The sequence below is a fragment of the Phocoena sinus genome, chromosome 10, assembly GCF_008692025.1.
Source record: "Phocoena sinus isolate mPhoSin1 chromosome 10, mPhoSin1.pri, whole genome shotgun sequence".
Taxonomy (NCBI): domain Eukaryota; kingdom Metazoa; phylum Chordata; class Mammalia; order Artiodactyla; family Phocoenidae; genus Phocoena; species Phocoena sinus.
Window position 1 is genome coordinate 91919473 of NC_045772.1, and position 22830 is coordinate 91942302.

At 35.7% G+C, this 22830-nt stretch overlaps 1 protein-coding gene across 2 annotated transcripts in view; it reads right to left on the reverse strand.

Annotated features, from left to right (window-relative positions):
• The window catches only part of ATF7IP (activating transcription factor 7 interacting protein), a 129703-nt gene that overhangs the window by 55181 nt on the left and 51692 nt on the right, over positions 1-22830 (reverse strand). For both annotated transcript variants that reach the window (XM_032644189.1, XM_032644188.1), the window contains exons 3-5: positions 15995-16075; positions 8135-8280; positions 6321-6458 (exon numbers count right to left, since the gene is read on the reverse strand). In XM_032644189.1, the coding sequence (XP_032500080.1) occupies positions 6321-6458; positions 8135-8280; positions 15995-16075 (365 nt within the window). The remainder of the gene's footprint in view (positions 1-6320; positions 6459-8134; positions 8281-15994; positions 16076-22830) is intronic.

The window sequence follows — 22830 nt, forward strand, 5'->3', positions numbered from 1 at the left end:
GTTTAATACACAGAAAATAAGCTAATAATTACAAACAGGCTTTATGGACAAAAGTCATAACACACAGTGAACTATTATTTAAAACTTAAAAATGACTTTAATCAAGAACTAGTCCATTGAAAAAATACATAAGAATGGCAACTAATTTGAAAATCCATAAAAATCTAACTTCCTTTATCTACAGAGAAATTTATACATTAAAAATTATAGCAGAATAGAGACCTTCATGAGTTCCTTCTAGAGGTAAAGTCCACATTACTCAATTCTATCCTCTTACCACAGTTTTTAATGTATGGTAAATTTTTATACTTATGGCAAAGGATCACAAGTCCTTTAAAAGTCTATTTTTTTGTAACTGCAGAGTTAAAAAAAAGAAGAAGCCACTAATACTAAAATTAATAATATTAAATTATGTATTCCTTAAAGCAAAATACCTCCTACTAAGCCACTGGTGATTAATTATTTGCTTTCAATTGTGTTTTGACTTTGAATGCTACAAAACTCATACTGGATTCTGCCAAAGGAAGTCAGGTATAATAAACGAATATATATGCATATCAGGAAGATGTACTCATCTACTGCTATGATATGAGATACAGAAGTACTATATACACACTGCAATATTTTCAAACAGTTTACTGTCAGCTCTACCTAAAAATAGTAAATTATTTAATAAAATACATAGTTATCTGCTGAAGCATATGATAAAGTAGGCTTTAAGTTGAAGAACTTGAAAACAATAACTATTAAAATATTGAAAGAGTAAGTGACATCACCAAAAATGCCTGAGTGAGGAAATTCAGGGTTGTCTCTTCCCCAAAGCAACTAATTAGCTTGCAAGCATTGTTAGAATCAACTTTTGGAATCTATTCAAAAACTTACAATAGCTAAGGGAAGACTTAGGGAATAATAAAGCTGCACTTTGCAGTATGACAGCACTGGGGTCTTTTAAAATTGTCCTTTATGATTCCCCACACCCAGATCAGCAGCAGCTATAAGGATGACAGCTGGGATACGTGAAGCAAGTTATGAGTGCCACAGGAAGCAATATGCACCTTATTTTCTCTAGTAACTCCCTCAAGAACCAGCACAAAGGCTGGCCTTTGATTTACCCAAGTCTGAGTAATTCCCAAGGCTGGGGCAACATTCCAGACAGATTTTCCCAAAAATATTTAAAGGTGCTGGTATTGGCACAGCAGCTTGAGGCATAGAACAATTTGGACAAAGAATATAAAGAAAAGCCTGAGATAGAAAAGGGCAGAAAAAAGACACACAGCAAAAGGGGGCTTTAAAAGCTCTCACCCATGTCAGGAAATTGAGAAGAATATCTGAATGCCCAGGGCAGAAAGCATGCTCAGAAATGGGCTGAAAAGACCCTAAGCTTTCACCTCTGACTGGCTTTCAGAGTCTGTGCAAGCAGGAAGAGAAGGATAAGGCAAGTCTGATAAAGCAGGTTGTAAATGGCCTAGATTAAGTGTGGAAGGAGTGCTCCAGCACAGGCAATCTGCTAAGACCTGGGAGAGTAATTTTTTTCCTTCTTTAAGCTCCAGGCATTTAAGGTAACTGTCAAAACACAAGCTGACCACTAAGCTAATAAAACACAGACTTTAGTGGTCACACACAATAATGAATACATACTTTCCAAAAACAGTTGAGAAAACTCACTAAGCAAGCAAACAACAAACCACAACAAGCAGCAACAACAAACCCTGGACAGGACAGGAAAACCTGATTTTCTGAACTGCCACATTACAATATTCAAAATATCCAGTTTTCAACAGTAACAACAAAAAAAATTAGGAGGTATACAAAGAAATAAGTATGGTTTATTCACAGAAAAAAAAAGAATTAACAGAAATATAGCTCAGGCATAGGACTTACTAGACAAAGACTTTAAACAGATGGTTTTAAATGTATTCAAAGAGCTAGAAGACACAACAGAAAAAGAACTTTAAAAAAAAAAAAAGGAAAATAATGTCTCACCAAATAGAGAATATCAATAAAGAGACAGACATTACATAAAGAAAACAAATATAAATTCTAGAGCTGAAAGTACAATAACTGAAATTAAGAAATTCACCAGAGAGGTTCAACAGATTTGAGCAGGACAGGGCTGTAAAGGATCAGCTTTGTATACTATTGAAGATAAGTAGGTATTAATTCAAGATGTTAAGTGTAATCCCCAGAGTAATCACTAAGGAAAAAGCTAAAAAATTTACAGAAAGAGAAAGACAAAAAGAATCAAAATGGTTCACTAGAGAAAAATCAATCACAGAAGAAGGCAGTAATGTAGGAATTAAGGGAAAAAAGGGTGGAAGACAAATAAAATGGCAGGAGTAAGTCTTTCCTTATCAGTAACTAATTTAAATGTAAACAGACGAAAACTCTCCAATTAAAAGGCAGAGACTGGCAAAGTGGGTAATAAATCACGACCCAACTCTATGCTGTCTACAAGATTTCATCAAAATTTGAAACTTTTGTGCATTGAAGGACATTATCAAAAAAGGAAAGTGAAAAGAAAACTTACACAGTGCGTAAGAATATCAATAGTTATAAATCGTGTATTTCTAAGTGTTCAGTATCCAAAATATGTAAAGAACTCTTACAGCTCAACAACGGAAGGGCAAAACAAACAAAACAAAAAGAACTTGAATACATATTTCTCTAAAGAAGATATGCACATGTTCAACAAACACAGGAAAAGATGTTCAACATCATTAGCCATTAGGAAAATGCAAACCAAAACCACAGTAAAATATCACTTCACACCATTAGGATGCTATAATAATAATTTTTAAGATACACAGTAACAAGTGTTGGCAAGGATGTGGAGAAATGGAACCCTCACATTGCTGGTGGGGAGTAAAATATAAAATGGATTAGCTGATCTGGGAAAAAGTTGAATGTTCTTCAATAAATTAAACAAAGAATTACCATATGACCCACAATTCCATTCCTAGGTATATGCCCAAAAGATTTGAAAACAGGTATTCAAACAAATACTTGTATATGAATGTGCATAGCAGCATTATTTACAATATCCAGAAGGTGGAAACAACCCAAATGCCCATCAAATGTTCATCAGCCAAATGTCCATCAAATGTTCATCAGCCAAAGAATACATAAACAAAATGTGTGTGCGTGTGTGTACACACACAAGTTAACATCTTGAATTAATTCCTACTTATTTTCAATAGTACAGAAATATTAATATTACTTAGCTATGAAAAGGAATGTAGTATTGATACATGCTTCAACATATATGAACCTTAAAAACATTATGCTAAGAAAAACAGGCCAGACACCAAAAGTCACATATTGTATAATTCTGTTCATATGAAATATGCAGCACAGGTAACTCAGTAGAGACAGAGAGCAGATTCATGCTTCCCGAGGGTTAGGGGGAGGGGGAAATGAGAAGTGACTGTTCAATGGGTACAAGGTCTTCTCCTGGATTGATGAAAATGTTTTGGAACCAGATAGAGATGATGATCATACAACAGTGTGTATGTACTAAATGCCACTGAAGTGTAAACTTTAAAATGATTGTTATCTGAATTTTACTTCCTTAAACAAAGAAGGAGATGGGAACTAAATTGGGCTGAGTAAAATTTAAATAAATGGCATGGTAAGGGCAGATCATAAATGAATGGGAGAAGCAATATGAAGTCAGAGGCCTGAAATAAAAATACTATGGACATTAATACTCTGTAGGACAGTGAAGCAACTGGTGGGTATCAGGAAAAGTGGATCAAAATCTAGGAGTTCCAAATTACAAATCGAAGAATGAATACAGGTTTAAACTGGTACACAGTTGAGCAAACTGGACTATACAGAAGAGAATGAACAAGAAGTATTTTAGAAAGATGAGTAGAATGCTTGAGAAGGACCAGCAAAGACTTAAAAAGCAGTACCAAAGTGGTCATGTAAAAGGCTGTTACTATAATCAAGAAATTGGGTAATGATGGCCTTGCAGATAGAAGAAGCAAAAGATAGACTTTTATAAGAAACAAAAAAAGTTGTAATTTGGCAACCCACTGTGTATATGTGAAGTGATACAGAGGAATCAGTTTCCAAGAACTAAAAAATTGTGAATAACAGGAACAATGGGAAGATATTCCTTGAAGATTTTTCTAAGAATTCAAGAATTGTGAGTAAGAGGAACAATTGTGAAGGGGGACTTATTTGTGCAGAAGATGATTGGTTTGATGTTGGAAAGATTCAGATTCTGAGGCTACAAAGAAATATCCAAGTGCAAAGGATTATTAAATGTTAGATGCAGACTTGCATCTTAAGTAACACTATAAGAGTCAAAATCTCAGGTTCTAGAAACACAAAACCATAGATGCAGCCACGGGAGTGATAACAAACAACGAATGAAATTACTTTCTTAAATCTTCAGACATTTTCAATTTCTCATTCAAAATTCTTAACAGTACTAGTAAAATAAAGTTTAATGATGAGACAATGCTATCACTATACAAGGACCTGCTAAAGGTAAGAAACAGGACTAGTGGTGTCCTAAATGATACATTACGAAATTATTAATAATAAAGTCTTTGCAGTAAAGTCTCACTGTAAACAAAACTAACAATATGAAACCAAAAAAGTAACTTGTAGGCTGCCAAATATAATACCTAAATTCTAGTCACATTTGGTTGCAATTTGCTTTTAACTGTGAAGAAGCGACTTTATTTTCACTGACCACTTCTCTCTCATTTGTAAAAAAGGCTCTATAAGTGGTTTGCAAGTCAGCGTCTGAGACTATGCTTATATAGAATGAATGTAGTGATAAAATTTTCCAGTTTCTTAGTCTTGGAATAAAATGAATTACTGCACCATGGTACTGTGTGCTCATTTCAACTGATTAGAAGCTCTAGCAGTACATGTTAACATACAGGTGTATTTAATAAAAAATTAAAAGTAATTATTAATAAATATAGATTAACAAGCTAATATCTTTAAAAACTATGATTCATGGGAGAAGTAGATTAAAAAGAATCACAGCAAATATTATTTAGTACTCATGACATTTTAGATGATGCCAGCCTTTCTTCACTGAATGAAGAAATATTCAAGATGCACTAAGTTAGATTATTTCTGAAGCTCTGCTATGGGTTGAACTATATATCTCAAAAGTATATGAAAGTCTGAACCCCAAGTATCTCAGAACATGACCTTATTTGGAAAGAGGGTCATCACAGAGGTAATTACAGCTGACTCTTGAACAACATAGATTTGAACTGTGTGGGTCCAATTATACATGGATTTTTTTTCAATCAATATAGGTAATTACAGCTGACTCTTGAACAACATAGATTTGAACTGTGTGGGTCCAATTATACATGGATTTTTTTTCAATCAATATAGTACCTATATTTTCACTTTACAGATCTTTAAATTAAGTGTGGGGAAAAGATTGTGTTCAATTACAGATCACCAGATGTGAAATCAAAAGAATTAGGGCTTGAGTTCCGATTCTATCTGAAGTGTTTCAGCTACTGCCTTGGGTGAGTCATTTATCAACTCCTTCATTTTTTTTTTTTTTTGCGGTATGCGGGCCTCTCACTGTTGTGGCCTCTCCCGTTGCGGAGCACAGGCTCTGGATGCGCAGGCTCAGCGGCCATGGCTCACGGACCCAGCCGCTGCACAGCATGTGGGATCTTCCCGGACCGGGACACGAACCCGCGTCCCCTGCATCGGCAGGCGGACTCTCAACCACTGCGCCACCAGGGAAGCCCAACTCCTTCATTTTTTGAAGCAGATACCAGTGTACAGATTTTCAACTGCAGGGGGTGGGGACAGCACCTCTAACCTTCACATTGTTCAAGAGTCAACTGTAGTTAAGATGAGGTCATACTGGAATAGCATGGGTCCTAATCCAATATGACTAGTACCCTTGTAAAAAGGGAAAATTTGGAAACAAACATACAGAGAGAGCACCATGTGAAGATGAAGCCAGAAATCAGGGTGATACTTCTACAAGACAAGGAATGCCAAAGACTGTCAGTAAACCATCTATAGCTAGAGTAGACATAAGGAACAGATTCTTCCTCACAGCCCTCAGAACCAATCCTGACGACAGCTTAATCTTGGACTTTCAGCCTCCAAAACTATGAGACAATACATTTCTGTTGTTTAAGGCATCCAGTTTATGGTACTTTTTGTTAATGGTAGCCCTAGCAAACTAATAGAGGCTCCTTTTATTTCTAATACTTAAAAGTTAAATATACTTTATTGTCAACTTCAAAAACATATCCCAGAAAGTAAGTTATAAAAATGATGACACACGGATATGCAATTCAAGTCAGTGTACAAACCTGTAGTTCAGTTAAAACTGTTTTATGCCTCTTGTTACACTCAATCTTTTCCACTCGTGTTTTCAATTCTGCCAATGTCTTATCAAATACACCACACTGTAGCGCACACAATTTTTCTTCCAGCAACCACTGTACAACCTAAAAAAATACATAGTCCTTTGTTATAGCAAAAAAGGAATTTCAAGCAAGCAGCAAACAGTAAATATTCTGAAGTACTAATAAGATAGTACTAATATATTAATTTTAAAAAACATACTGGCATCCGTAACACAATGCTATCTGCTGAAATCCTCCACTTCTACATATATAATATCTACTATAATACAATAAAATGTACTAAAAATAGAAAATTTCCAGAGGGTGAAATTTTTAAAACATTTTGAAATTGAAGTTTTAGTATTTTCTTCCCACACCCTCTACTGTGATTTAAAAGAAACCAGTTGAAGGTAAGGAGCAGGTTTTAAATTTTCTAATCTGTTACAGATGATATTTTTGTGAGACACCAAGAATGTCACTGCACTATGAAATTCCTATAAAACATTTCTAAATGCCTACTCGCAATTTCCATATTTATCTCATTATGGACCCATAACAAACAGGACACATGGTGCAGCCCACAGACCATCCCCAAATTACACTGCTCTAGAGGAGTAAACCCTCAGTATACACAGAAGTATATTTCAAAATGCTTTCTCATAGCTATCTTCATATTTCTAATAGCTCTATAAGAAAGACTAAACAAGCATTATTATCACCATATGGTTAAAAGAAAAAAGACACTGGGAGGAAAAAAAAGCTACTTTTGTACTGCCTCTCTGTTCCTTTCTCTAATGGGGATATTTATACTTTATCTGGGTAGAGGAACACTGGCCCAGATTATTTATAATTTCACCATTAAATCTATAAGACCTTGAAAAATTTTCACCTGAGTCTTCTATTCTTCTCTTAAAAAGGCATTTGTCACCAATATTTGTGAACACATCTTAAAACATATACTAAATACTTTATATTTTCATTATTTCTATCTCTAATCTAACATATATAGGGGGAAGTTTCCAAAGTCTGTACTTTAAATAGTCCCTTTCCCTAGTCATTCGAAAGCCTTGTCCATACCATTTTTAATACTAAGCCTAAGGTACATAACAAAGATTTTAGAACATAGGGACTTACAGCCATGAAACCAGCTTATGACAAAACTTATAAAAACGAAAATGTTAACATATAAGACTCTAATGTTTCCATTAGAATAAAGTTCAATATAGAAGAAAAAATAAAAGCTGAAAACTGGTATTCAGTTTTGTTACTAAAGCAAATAAGAAAAGAAGCCACGGGCTTCCCTGGTGGCGCAGTGGTTGAGAGTCCGCCTGCCGATGCAGGGGACACAGGTTCGTGCCCCGGTCCGGGAAGATCCCACATGCCGCGGAGCGGCTGGGCCCGTGAGCCATGGTCGCTGAGCCTGTGCGTCTGGAGCCTGTGCTCCGCAATGGAAGCGGCCACAGCAGTGGGAGGCCCGCGTACCGCAAAAAAAAAAAAGAAAAAAGAAAAGAAAAGAAGCCATAATTTCTCTCCCATTTTGAAAATTACTACCATATCTAAAAAAACAAAACAAAAAAACTATTTAGCTTCAAAAGAGTCATAAGGAATTTTAGAATTAAATTATTAAGGGTAATAAGCTTAACCAATTTCTTCAAGTTCTTTCTTTCTATGAAAAAGCTGAATATTTCAGTAAAATACAGAGTAATGTCAAAAATCTAGTAGAATAAAGATGGTGGTGTTTTTTGTTTAATATGGTTTTAACTTATAATCTCTAACACCTTTTGTAGCTTCTGGTTTATATCTCCTTTGGCTGTAATCTTTACTTGAAACTCTGCCTCATATTCTTCTTCCATATATCGACGGCGTTTGGACTGTACATTGTCCATGTCCTCTGACTTAGAACGTTTTCTTCTAAAAAATTCACCTGAGAAGAAAAAGCATAATGACCAGTCAGCTGTTTTTATTACACGTAGACCTTAATGCCTCTTCTCCATCCTCAGGAAGATATTATTTCTAGCTATCAAAATAGCACTCTCAATAAATTATTTTATGAATTGTTTTTGTGATCAGAAAAGTAAATAGATAGCTTTTACCTTAAACTTGAAATGATTTTCAATATGCTAAATAAGAACCTCCCAACACTAAATAAGTAAATGTACAAACAACATGAACAAAGAACATTTTTTCCTTGAAATCTTCGTATTAAGATGGAAGCTCAACTAACAATATGGGATGAGAAGAAATCATCTCAAATTCATTCCTTTCAGTAAATTCTCTAGTGTATTTGAATTCTCTGATAAAATACAGTATTCATTCACAAGTCACAGATTTCTCAGTATTTATTCTCACATCACATGCTTCTACTAACTGTGCATAGCTTTAATTATTTAATTCTTCATCCTCAGTAAGTTTTCTTCCTCAGTAAGTTTAGGAAAAATTCTTTCTTAATCACCAGCCTTAGGAAAATAGTATTAGTTATTCTTAACATATCCTAATAAATTTCAAATATATAAAAATAATAAAATTAATGTCATTATAAAGGTAAATGTGGTAAAGAACAGACATTCAAAGACCTTCACTTAGAAAATTTGTTTCAAATACTGGTAACACTCATGAGATCATAACATATTTTATATGGTTTCTTTTCAATATAGAAACAGGGAAATATTAAAATATTAAAATCTCCACACTATCTATGAGCCTATTACTGAAATCCAATTCTATTCTATGATTTCCCTTGTATCAAAACTTACATAGTCACAGAGAGATAAGGTCAAGATGGCGGAGTAGAAGGAGGTATGCTCATCCCTTCTTACAAGAACACTGGAATCACAACTAACTGCAGAGCAACCATTGACAAACACTTGAACCTACCAGAAAAAGATACCCTACATCCAAAGACAAAGGGAAACCATGGCGAGACAACAGGAGGGACACAATCGTGATAGAATCAAGTCCCATACCCACCAGGTGGGTGACCCACACACTGGAGAACAACCGTACCACAGTTCTCCCACTGGAGTGAAAGTTCTGAGCCCCATGTCAAGCTTCCCAAGCTGGGGGTCTGGCAACGGGAAGAGGAGGCCCCAGAGGGTCTGGCTTTGAGGGCCAGCGGGATTTAATTGCAGGACCTCCACAGGACTGGGGGAACCAGAAACTCCACTCTTGGAGGGCACACAGAGGGCCTTGTGCACATCAGGACCCAAGAGAAAAGAGCAGTGATCCCACAGGAGACTGGGCCAGACCTGCCTGCTAGCACTGGAGGGTCTCCTGCAGAGGTGGGGAATGGCAGTGGCTCACTGCAGCGACAAAGACACTGGCAACAGCAGTTTGGGGAAGCACTCATTGGCACGAGCCCTCCCAGAGGCACCATTAGCCCCACCAAACTGCCTGTAGGCTCGAGTGCTGGGTCACCTCAGGCCAAACAACCAAAAGGAAAGGAACACAGCCCCACCCATCAGCAGACAAGCAGATTAAAGTTTTACTGAACTCTGCCCACCAGAGAGACACAACCCAGCCCTACCCACCACCAGCCCCTCCCATCAGGAAGCCTGCACAAGCCTCTTAGATAGCCTCATCTACCAGAGAGCAGACAGCAGAAGCAAGAAGAACTACAGTCCTGCAGCCTGTGGAATGAAAACCACAATCACAGAAAGGTAGACAAGATGAAATGGCAGAGGATTATGTCCCAGATGAAGGAACAAGATAAAGCCCCAGAAAAACAACTAACTGAAGTGGAGATAGGCAACCTTCTGGAAAAAGAATTCAGAATAATGATAGTGAAGATGATCAAGGACTTCAGGAAGAGAATGGAGGCAAGGATTGAGAAGATGCAAGAAATGTTTAACAAAGACCTATAAGAACTAAAGAAGAAACAGAGATGAATACAATAACTGAAATGAAAAATACACTAGAAGGAATCAAAGCAGAATAACTGAGGCAGAAGAACAGATAAGTGACCTGGAAGACAGAATGGTGGAAATCACTGCTGTGGAACATAAAAAAGAAAAAAGAATAAAGAGAAATGAAGACAATCTAAGAGACCTCTAGGACAACATTAAATGCACCAACATTCTCAATATAGGGATTCCAGGAGGAGAAGAGAGACAGAAAGGACCTGAGAAAATATTTGAAGAGATTATAATTGAAAACTTCCCCTAACATGGTAAACAGTCACCCAAGTCCAAGAAGCACAGAGAGTCCAAGGCAGGATAAACCCAAAGAGGAACACACCAAGACACATAGTAATCAAATTGGAAAAAATTAAAGGAAAAATATTAAAAGTAACAAGGGAAAAACAACAAATAACATACAAGGGAATTCCCATAAGGTTATCAGCTGATTTCACAGCAGAAACTCTGCAGGCCAGAAGTGAGTGACACGATATATTTAAAGTGATGAAAGGGAAGAATCTACAATCAAGAATACTCTACCCAGCAAGGATCTCATTCAGATTTGACAGAGAAATCAAAAGCTTTACAGAAAAGCAAAAGCTAAGAGAACTCCTCTAGGCGGGTAAGAGACCAGCAACATAAAACAACCTTCTACATATATAGACTACTATATCAAAACCTCATGGGAACAGCAAACCTAAAAACTACAATAGGTACGCACTCAAAAAAGAAAAAGCAACCCAGACACAACACAAAGGATGGTCATCACACCACAAGAGAAGAGGACAAAAGAGGAAGGGAAGAAAAAAGACCTACAAAAACAAACCCAAAACAATTAAGAAAATGGTAATAGGAACACACATATTGAGAATTACCTTAAATGTAAATGGATTAAATGGTCCAACCAAAAGACACAGACTGACTGAATGGATACAAAAACAAGATCTGTATATATGCTGTCTACAAGAGACCCACTTCAGACCTAGTGACACATACAGACTGAAAGTAAGAGGATGGAAGAAGGCATTCCATGCAAATGGAAATCGAAAGAAAGCTGGAGTAGCAATACTAATTTCAGACAAAACAAACTTTAAAACAAAGACTCTTATAAGAGACAAAGAAGGACACTACATAATGATCAAGGGATCAATCTAAGAAGACATACCAATTGTACATATATATGCACCCAACATAGGAGCACCTCAATATATAAGGCAAATACTAACAGCTATAAAGGGAGAAATCAACAGTAGCACAATAATACTGGGGAACTTTAACACCTCAGTTTCATCAATGGACAGATCATCCAGGCAGAAAATCAATAAGGAAACACAGGCCTTAAAAGGCACATTAGACCCGATGGACTTAACTGATATTTATAGAGTTTTCCATCCCAAAGCAGCAGAATACACATTCTCAAGTGCACATGGAACATTCTCCAGGACTGACCACACACTGGGCCACAAAGGGAGCCTCAGTAAATTTAAGAAAATTGAAATCATATCAAGCATCTTTTCTGATGACAATGCTATGAGATTAGAAATAAACTACAAGAAAAAAACTGTAAAAAGCACAAGCGTGTGGAGGCTAAACAATATGCTACTAAACAACCACTGGATCACTGAAGAAATCAGAGAGGAAATCAAGAAGTACCTAGAGACAAGTGAAAATGAAAGCACAACGACCCAAAACCTGTGCAATATGGCAAAGGCATTTCTAAGAGGGAAGTTTACAGAAATATAATCTTACCTCAGGAAACAAGAAAAATCTCAAATAAACAACCTAACCCTACACCTAAAGCAACCAGACAAAGAACAAACAAAACCTAAAGTTAGTAGAAGAAAAGAAATCATAATGATCAGAGCAGAAATATAGAGACAAGCAAAGATAAATGAAACTAAAAGCTGGTTCTTTGAAAAGATAAACAAAATTGATAAACCTTTAGCCAGACTCATTAAGAAAAAAAGAGAGATCACTCAAATCAATAAAATTAGAAATGAAAAAGGAGAAGTTAAACTGACACCACAGGAATACAAAGGATCATAAGAGACTACTACAAGCAACTGTACGCCAATAAAATGGACAACCTGGAAGAAATGCACAAATTCTTAGGAAGATACAGTCTCCCAAGACTGAACCAGGAAGAAACAGAAAATATGGACAGGCCAATCACAAGCACTGAAACTGAAATTGTGATTTAAAAACTCCCAACAAACCAAAGTCCAGGAACTGATGGCTTCACAGGCGAATTCCATCAAACATTTAGAGAAGAGCTAACTGCTACCCTTCTGAAAATGTTCCAAAATATTGCAGAGGAAAGAGAACTCCCAAACTCATACTATGAGGCCACCATCGCCCTGATACCAAAACCAGACAAAGATACCACAAGAAAGGAAAATTATAGGTCAATATCACTGATGAATATAGATGCAAAAATCCCAAACCAAATATTAGCAATCAGAATCCAACAATACATTAAAAGGACCATACACCATGATCAAGTGGGGTTTACCCAAGGATGCAAGGATTTTTCAATATCCGCAAATCAATCAGTGTGATACATCACATCAACAAACTGAAGAATAAAAACCATATGATCACCTCAATAGATGCAGAAAAAGCTTTTGACAAAATTCAACACCAATTTATGATAAAAACTCTCTAGGGCTTCCCTGGTGGAGCAGTGGTTGGGAGTCTGCCTGCCGATGCAGGGGATACGGGTTCGTGCCCCAGTCTGGGAGGATCCCATATGCCACGGAGCGGCTGGGCCCGCGGGCTGTGGCTGCTGGGCCTGCGCTCCACAGCGGGAGAGGCCACAGCAGTGAGAAGCCCGCGTTTCACAAAACAAACAAACAAACAAACTCTCCATAAAGTGGGCATACAGAGAATATACCTCAACATAATAAAGCCCATATACGACAAACCTACAGCTAACATCTTACCCGACGGTGAAAAGCTAAAAATATTTCCTCTAAGATCAGGAACAAGACAAGGATGTCCACTCTCACCACTTTTATTCAACATAGTTTTGGAAGTCCTAGCCGCAGCAATCAGAGAAGAAAAAGAAATAAAAGGAATCCAAATTGGAAAAGAAGAAGTTAAACTGCCACTGTTTGCAGATGACACTATACATAGAAAATCCCAAAGATGCTACCAGAAAACTATTAGAACTCATCAATGAATTTGGTAAAGTTGCAGTTTACAAAATTAATACACAGATATCTGTTGCATTTCTATACACTAACAACAAAAGACAGAAAGAGGAATTCAAGAAACAATCCCATTTACCATCACTTCAAAAAGAATAAAATACCTAGGAATAAACCTATCTAAGGAGACAGAAGACCTGTACTCCAAAAACTGTAAGACGCTGATGAACGAAATTGAAGACGATATAAACAGATGGGAAGATATACCATGTTCTTGGATTGGAAGAGTCAATATTGTCAAAATGACTATAGTACCCAAGGCAATCTAGAGATTCAGTGCAATCCCTATCAAATTACCAATGACATTTTTCACAGAACTAGAACAAAAAAATCTTAAAATTTGTATGGAGACACAAAAGACCCCAATAGCCAAAGCAATCTTGACAAAGAAAAACAGAGCTGGAGGAATCAGGCTCCCTGACTTCAGACTACACTACAAAGCTATAGCAATCAAAACAGTATGGTACTGGCACAAAAAACAGAAACATAGATCAATGGAACAGGATAGAAAGCCCAGAAATAAACCCACACACCTATGGTCAATTAAATCTATGACAAAGGAGGTAAGACTATACAACAGAGGAAAGACAGTCTCTTCAAGTGCTAGGAAAACTGGACAGCTGCATGTATAAATATGAAATTAGAACATTCTTTAACACCATACACAAAAATAAGCTCAAAATGGATTAAAGACCTAAATGTGAGACCGGACACTATAAAACTCCTAGAGGAGAACATAGGCAGAACACTCTGACGTAAATCATAGCAATATCTTTTTCAATCTGTCTCCCAGAGTAATGGAAATAAAACCAAAAATAAACAAATGGGACCTAATTAAACTCAAAAGCTTTTGCACAGCAAAGGAAACCATAAACACAATGAAAAGACAACCCATAGAAGGGGAGAAAATATTTGCAAATGATGTGACTGACAAGGGATTAGTCTCCAAAATATACAAACAGCTCATGCGGCTTAATATCATCAAAACAAACAACCCAATCAAAAAATGGGCAGGAGACCTAAATAGACATTTCTCCAAAGAAGACATACAGATGGCCAAGAAGCACATGAAAAGATGTTCAACACTGCTAATTATTAGAGAAATGTAAATCAAAACTACAATGAGATATCACCTCACACCAGTCAAAATGGCTATCACCAAAAAAATCCACAAACAACAAATGCTGGAGAGGGTGCGCAGAGAAGGGAAACCTTCTACACTGTTCGTGGGAATGTAAATTGGTACAGCCACTATGGAGAACAGTATGGAGTTTCGTTAGAAAACTAAAACTAGGGCCACCATATGATCCTTCAATCCCACTCCTGGGCATATATCTGGAGAAGAACATAGTCCAAAAGGATACATGTACCTCAATGTTCATTGCAGCACTGTTTACAATAGCCAAGACATGGAAGCCACCTAAATTTCCATCGACAGAGGAATGGATAATTAAGCTGAGGTACATATATACAATGGAATATTACTCAGCCATTAAAAAGAATGAAGTAACGCCATTTGCAGCAACATGGGTGGACCTAGAGATGGTCATACTGAGTGAAGTAAGTCACGACAGAGAAAGAGAAATATCGTACGATATCACTTATATACATAATCTAAAAAGAAATGACACAAATGAACTTATTTACAAAACAGAAACAGACTCACATTCTTAGAGAATGAACTTATTGTTACCGGGGGGTGGGGGAAGCGTGAAGGGAAGGAATAGTTAGGGAGTGTGGGATTGACATGTACACACTGCTATAATTAAAATGGATAGCCAACAAGGACCTACTGTATAACACAGGGAACTCTGCTCAATATTATGTAACAATCTAAATGGGAAAAAAATTTGAAAAAGAACTGATACGTGTATATGTATAACTGAATCACTTTACTGTACACCTGAAACTACCATGACATTGTTAATAAATACTCCAATATAAAATAAAAAGTTAAAAAAAAAGAAGATGGAAAAAATTTAGAACTGTGTCTGGTACATAAAGTGTTATCAACACAGTTGCTTTTATTATTATTAAATAGTAGTAGTATTGAAAGTTTTAAAAAATAATAACTTACATAGTCACAGATGGAGAGCAGTATGACAGAGAGAGTTACAGAACCAAACCTAATGACATTCAGTAACATCGTTTCCCCTTCTCTTATAGCTTAAGAACTTTAAGTAGATTGAGACACATACTTCCATTTGCCTATATCATCCCAGACAAAATTCCTATGGTCCAATGCTCTAAAAGCAAATCTAAAACAATTTCTCTCAAGACATTCAGATAGCAACTTACTAAATAGTAAGCTTAAATCTTTCTATGGAGCAATGGAAAGAATAAATAAACAATAAAATACATGAAATAATTAATACTTTCAAAGATCCTTGAGTTAGCCATCAACAAAACGATTTAACTGTGGCTTACTTAAACTGAAAAATTTTACAAGCATCTCATGGACAGAAAAGTATTTTCCACAGCCTTAAAAGCAGAAACAATTTTTAAAACTATTTCAGGTTTGTTTGTACATGCTTACTTTTCTCAGGTCTTTCATCTTCATGTATTACTTGCTCTTCTTCCTCAGGTTTGCTATCCTTTTCATTACTTTCTACTTCTTCTGTAACAAAAATAGAAAAGGAAATTTTCTTCCATCAGAATTTGTAACAGTTCATTATAATTTACACTTTTGGTGTAATTATCCAGTTGATAATATTTTAGGAAATCAGAGTCTCAAAATGTAAAATATTGGGAATAAAAAGGGAGCATGAACTGGTGGAAATAAGTGGACAAGTCTAGTTTTAAATGTTTCTGCAAGTTCATAATAAACTCTTAACATGGAAAAAAATTAAATAATATAGATTTTAAAACAAAGAATCTTAGTGATTTACTGTCATCAATAGATTAATAAAATGTGAAAACAACTACTATAAAGCATTCAGACTCCTTTACATTCAATTATTAAAACTAAAACAGTGGTTGTGGCAATTACAAAAAAAATTATAAATTACTGGTGAACTCAGAACACCTAATATTTTGACCAGACAGGTTGAATCATTAGGTTATTTTAACGGTTACGGATAGGGAAAAGCTATCCTAAAGATAATAAAAGTTTTACTTAAAAGTAATAGCTACTTTGATACCAGTGCCAACAACTAACTTAGCTCGGTGCTTGCCATTTATTAGTTCATATCCCCCAAAAAATCCTACACTATAAACAGTATTTTTGCCATCATATATATAGATGAGGAAAGTAACGTTCAGAAAGGTTAAGTAATTTTCACAAAAGGCACATAAAATCTAACTAAAGGGTGTTACCAAAAAATATTGCTAAAAATAGCCATACAGTTGCATTGTTACAACAAATAAAATCCCAGAGGCACCGTAAATGGTCTTTGGTCAATCAAACTATAGCTCCTCAACTAACTTAATCATTTAGGGGAGAAGAACAAGTCACTAACATGTTTGGGTTTCTATTTTTCCCCCTTACATCCCTGCAAGTGGCTCCCCTGCAGCTTCAATAAAGCATGCTGTATTTCATCATATTCTACAACCACAATTAAATAAATAATCATGGGTATATAGAACTATATAAAGATTTTGATATGGCATCTCTGCTCCAAACACCAGGGTTTTAATTTCAACAGCCCTGATGGTAGAAGCCAAGGTTAAAAAAACTTAAAAGAATTTTTAGGTGAAAATAGGCAGAGACTAGGATCATTGATGAACCTATTACAATGTTTTTCACATTAAGATAAACAATAAAGCTGTAAAACGTGAACACAGTAATACAAAAGAAGGACGTTTACACAGTACATACAGAGATTACTGAGACTATTTTTAAACTTTAACATAAATGAATATTTAAAAATTAACTTTCCATTTACTACCCTATGCTCATTAAGAAATTTTTTTAAGATCTCATCCCTCAACACCAGTTCAATGAAATGAAAGCTTGTTTTGCTCCCCTGTAGACTGCACACTCATTACATAGCATTTTTTCCTATATATACTTTTCCAAGTTTTCCTGCCTTTAATACTGAGGATGGTGACTCCTATAGTTTCCTAGTTTCCAGAAACACAGAGAAATTGGGTTGCTTAAGATGAAGGTTTACTTAGTCTTTATTTAGCAAACCATCCTTCCACCCAAAGAACAAAATTAGCCCTGGCTCCAATCAGGGTTACTTCAAGCCAGATCAGAAAACAGCAAAGCAAACTGGCCTGGTTTGGTCTGCTCTTTTATGCATACGTTAGATCCCTCTCCGCCCACAGACATGTCAAGCTTAGCTCCCAATTCGTTCATTTTATTCAAACAACTCCTCTTATCATCAAATTCCCATTTTCCAGGTATGTTTAGAAGATATGACTGGATTCTCAATACTTAAAACACTTATTAGGAGTTTGAAATAGACAAACAGAATTAAAATTTAGGCTCGAGTTTTATATAATAAAGAAGTTGGGATTTTAAAAAATGGTACTAACAGAGTCTACAGAAGGGAGTAAGGCCCTATATTTCTTTAATTTTTTTTTGTTGTTGTTCACAAAGCCTGTAGAGAATCTAAGTGAACCTCCATCAACTCAGAATAATAATCAGAGGCTCAGGTACACAGTGTTTTTATATATATATATAATTTCAAATAGTTTCTGGGACTCCTAAAACTCATCCAAATACTTGGGTTAAGACTGTCTTTTTTAGAATCTGTCTTCATTCACAGTTTCTGCTATAATTCCTACCATCTTGAGTATAGCCTCATATGTTGGCATACATTCACAAACCGTTCTATCTGTGGTATTCTTTCCTTTCAACCAGACTAGACAGTAAGCTCCTTAAGAGCAGGTACCGAACCTTGTAATTTTGGTAACCCTAAAAACTTTGGGGAAGAGCTGAGACAAAGTAGATATTTAATATCTTTCTAATGACTGCTATCTTTAATAAAATTCATTAAATGAAGGTGGAAAAACTGTATTGTAGAGGATTAGAAAACAGAATTTACATTAGGGGTTAGTTTCCCATTTTCAGAATTACATAGAACTTTATTCCAAGAAAATACGGACAAAACCGTTGCCCTGGATCAGGGGTTGGCGAACATTTTCTGTAAATGGCCAAAACGAAGTATTTTCCATCTTGTAGGCTCTATGGTCTCTGACACACTACTCAATTCTGTCCTTATGGTGGGAATTGATGATAAACAATATGTAATATGTAAACAAATAGATGTGGCTATGTTCCAACAAACCTTTATTGACCAAAAACAGTTAAGGCCTATTGGTCACAGTTTGCCAATCCCCTGTCTTAGATTAATGGCTCTACGAGAATACTTAAAACAAAATATTCCTACAGACTAACTGAAGATAATATATCCATCAGAAAAAATGGGCAAAGAAGAGGAACAAGCAATTTATAGATAAGGAATACAAATGTAAGATTCTCAGCCTCACAAGAGGAATCAGAATTAAATGTGGCATTACTGGCAATGTGACTTTTCCAGAAAATGTTTAAAAGCTTTATTTAACTAATACAAATCTCTAAATAGTATCTTCCACAGTAAGTTTCTGTGCTCCCTTTTAAAGCAAAATTTGGGGGGTAATTTACATTTTATTATCTCCAATTCTTCTCCTCCCCTTCTCTCTGAAACTCAATTATCAACTAGGCTTTCAACTGCACTGCCCCCTGTAAAGGTCATAAATGGTCTCCAGGTCATTAAATATTTCTCTTCCATCTTAACTGAACAAACAGCTGCATTTGATACACAAATAGAGTTACTCCTTCCTCCTCAAAACATTCTTTACTTGACTTCTAAGACAACAAAATCTCCTAATTTTCTTTCTAGCTGAAGATTTTTCTTGGTCTCCTTTGCTGGTTCTTCCTCATATCTTCAACCTCTAAATACAGGACTGCCAAAGACCTCAGTTCTCAGATCTCCTCTCACTGAATTATACTCACTTTGAGGTGATTTCACCTCGTCACTCAACTTCGACTAATGTCTATATGGTATCTACCCCTAATTTTTTCTAGACAGTCTAAGCCTCTGCTCTAAAATCCAGACATATATCTAACTCAGGCAACAATCGTCAGTTGAAAGTGATCTTCCTCCCACACTCCCCTTTCCAAAACTTGCTTCATCTTTGATCTCACTCAACTCTGAAAAGAAAAATCTGCAACTTCTACAACAATGTACAGGAATACAAGATTCCATAAAGAAAATCCAAGTACGTAAGACACAGTTGAATATAAATAGGCTGAGATAATAAAGAATTTTAGCTGAACACATTAAATAGTGAAAACAAAATATCAATAAATTTTAAGTATGTAAACCATGGCAATTCTACCACTATTGACCTAAAGCAAAATTAGACAGAAACCTTAAATTCTATTCCCATGCAATTATCCTCATTAGCATTTACGTTCATCTCATTTATCTTAAGGATCCAATGAAAGGGAAAAACAACCAGATATTTTTAAAATCTGAAATAATATTTGGAAGGAAATTATGTCAGAGCTTAGGGTAAAATCTTATTTACTTTGAAACAGATTTTTCTCCTCAAAAATATTAAGAAAAAACAATGTTTAAAAAATTTAAAAAGCCGAGTAGAAAAGAGCTCTCCCTCTCATTTCTACATAAGAAACAAAATGAGAAGGGCCAAAAGGGAAGAAAATAGAGAATGCGGTAGCCTGAAAGCTAAGGAGAATCTCAAGAGGGAGGAATTGTTATTAAGAGGTCATCTAAATATGAGAGAATAAAGACAAATAAAGGATGCCCCTGGATTTAACAACATGAGCATCAATGTCACTCCACTGAGAACAATTAGGAAAGAGGCTGGGAATGTGTAAATCACAATTCAATTAAGTTAAAGAGCAAACAGGAGGAGATGAAACTGTGCTAGCTTTGTTAACATAACTTGAAGAATGGCACTGAAAGAGAGGAAAGATGGAACAGTAGTAGAGGAGAGTATATGGTATGGAGAATACATGGAAGGTAACTAATACGTGTACCTCCTCTGGTGTTGTTTGAATGTTCCCAAAGAGAAACTTTTATTTTCCTAGACTTCTTAAACAGACTATGATTGCAAACACTTAATGAGTATCTGGCATTATACAGTATTAAGCAACCATATGACAGCGTCCTCAGGCCTACTAAGGAATATCTGCAATAGGTTTTTAGGTCTTTCATCTATCTTTGTAAACCTGAAATCGCTTTTCCATTTGTTTTCAGATACCTTTCATTATTTTTTGCTGCTGCTCATATCCATAACTGCTATATTTAAGACAAATTTGCTAAAGTGTCTGAAATAATAGAGGTTTATGTTTTCCTACTAGTGCAGCACATAAATGTTAGTACTTAGAGGGAAAAGCCAGACTTATAATCCTGTGTTCTGAAAACATTAAAAATTAGTCAAGAATAAAGAATCTGAAGAAAGTAATACCTCAACAGATGAACAACAGCAAATATGACATGTAACAGATTCTACTACCATATAAACAGAACAGAGAACCGTTGAAGAAACCATACTTCAACTTACAATACACAAAATCTCCTTTGGGTCAGGGGACAGAAAATAAAAGTTCAGTTACCAGCTAAGAAATTAAATCTATCACTAAACCTACTCTAACAGCATACAATCAAATAAAAGTCTAAAAGTAACCAAAAATAAACCGAACCCTGAATTTTCAAAGTATACAGTAGGGATGGCTTAATATTCATCTTTCTGCATTTAACCACTGGGTGGGAGGGATGGTCTCCAATCTCCAAGATTCTGACATAAAGGTAAAATGTATAAACTCATTAAATAATTAAGCTTCAATTTGCCATGACTTTCTTATACACACTACCAAAAGATTTTAAGGACTTACCCCAATATTACTCTCTATATTCTTACTGAAAAATGAGTGAAGTTGTCCTTAAAAATTGTTATTTATTATCTTTCCAAAATGTAAATTTCATCGTGTCATCCTTCTCTGCTTGAAATCATTCAATGGCTCCCCGGTGTTAGTATGTTTTAGCATTGTAAGCAAGGTCCTCCATAACATCCTTCTATTACCAATTAATTAGTTCTACAAACATTTACTGAGCACTAACTGTGACCCAAGCATTTTTTTGGCCTGATTATGATGGCTCAAAGCAGGGGTGATAGCAGTGAAGATGGTATGAAGAGACTGCATTCTAGATCTATTCTGAAAGTAGCACCAACAGGATTTCCTGACAGATTGGATATGAATGAAAAAAATAAGAATGGCTCCAAGATTTGGGGCCTGAGCAAGTAGTATGGAGCTGCAATTAAGAGGGATTATCTTCCTTAAAACCCTATGTTACACAGAGAGTGAAAGGAAAGTGCTTCCCTGAAAACATCTATATTCTCAAAGTTACTCTCCTCTAAACTCCCAGCATACCAATTTAACATTACTACTGTATTCACAACCATGTATTTAATGGCTTGCAATTTAATTCTTGTCAGAATCCTCAGGGCAAGTAATGAACTTTATCTTTAAATCCCCAAGCCAAGAAGAGCTTGGCCTTTCTATATATACAGGTTTAATAAATGAATGAATGCTCTTTGGAAATGAAGTCATTTTTTAATAAGAAAAAGTTTCTATCTCCAATAGTAGGTATGATATATTGGGGGTGGGGGTGGGTGGGAGGGAATCCTCTGTGTCTTCTAGGCTTTTTTTTTTCTTTGAACAAACTAAAAACCAGATGTTGTTTTTCTTATTACAAGGTCACTCCACTCACAGGGCTCTAAGGCTAAGAGAATGTGACACGATGGGAACATAAAGGTATTCACACCAGTCTGAAAGTAACTGAGAAAGTTTCACAAAGTTTCAAACAGTTTTACACATGTTTGAGTTTGGCCATGAAAGCAAAGTAGGATTTTTCTCATTCGCTCTTTTTTCTCTAGTAATAATAAAAGAGATGGAAAAGACAGGCATTGACCAAATCATGAAGTTTATATAGCTTTTATATAAGGAGTTTGAAATTACCCTAAAAGTATTGGGTTGGCCAAAAAGTTTGTTCAATTCTAACTAAAAATAAAGGACAAATTTTTCATTTTCACCAAGAATTTTATTGAACAGTGTATTCACTAACCAAACTAACTTTTTGGCCAACCAATAATAGTGATCTAATGAAAGAGAGGAACACAATCAAATAAAAGAGATTTAAGTTATTGAGAGATCATTCAGAAAATGAGGGGAGTACATTAGGTAGAATCAAGAAGGCTTAGGAAGCAAATGGATAAAGTCTTTATCAAACATATAATTAGACCTCTAGGTTTTTGGCTTCCAGCAATGGTGGTGCTATTCCCTGGACAAAGAATATTAAAAGAATCAGATTTCAACTGGAAAATTAATTGTAAAATGGAATTTGTTACACTTGAAGC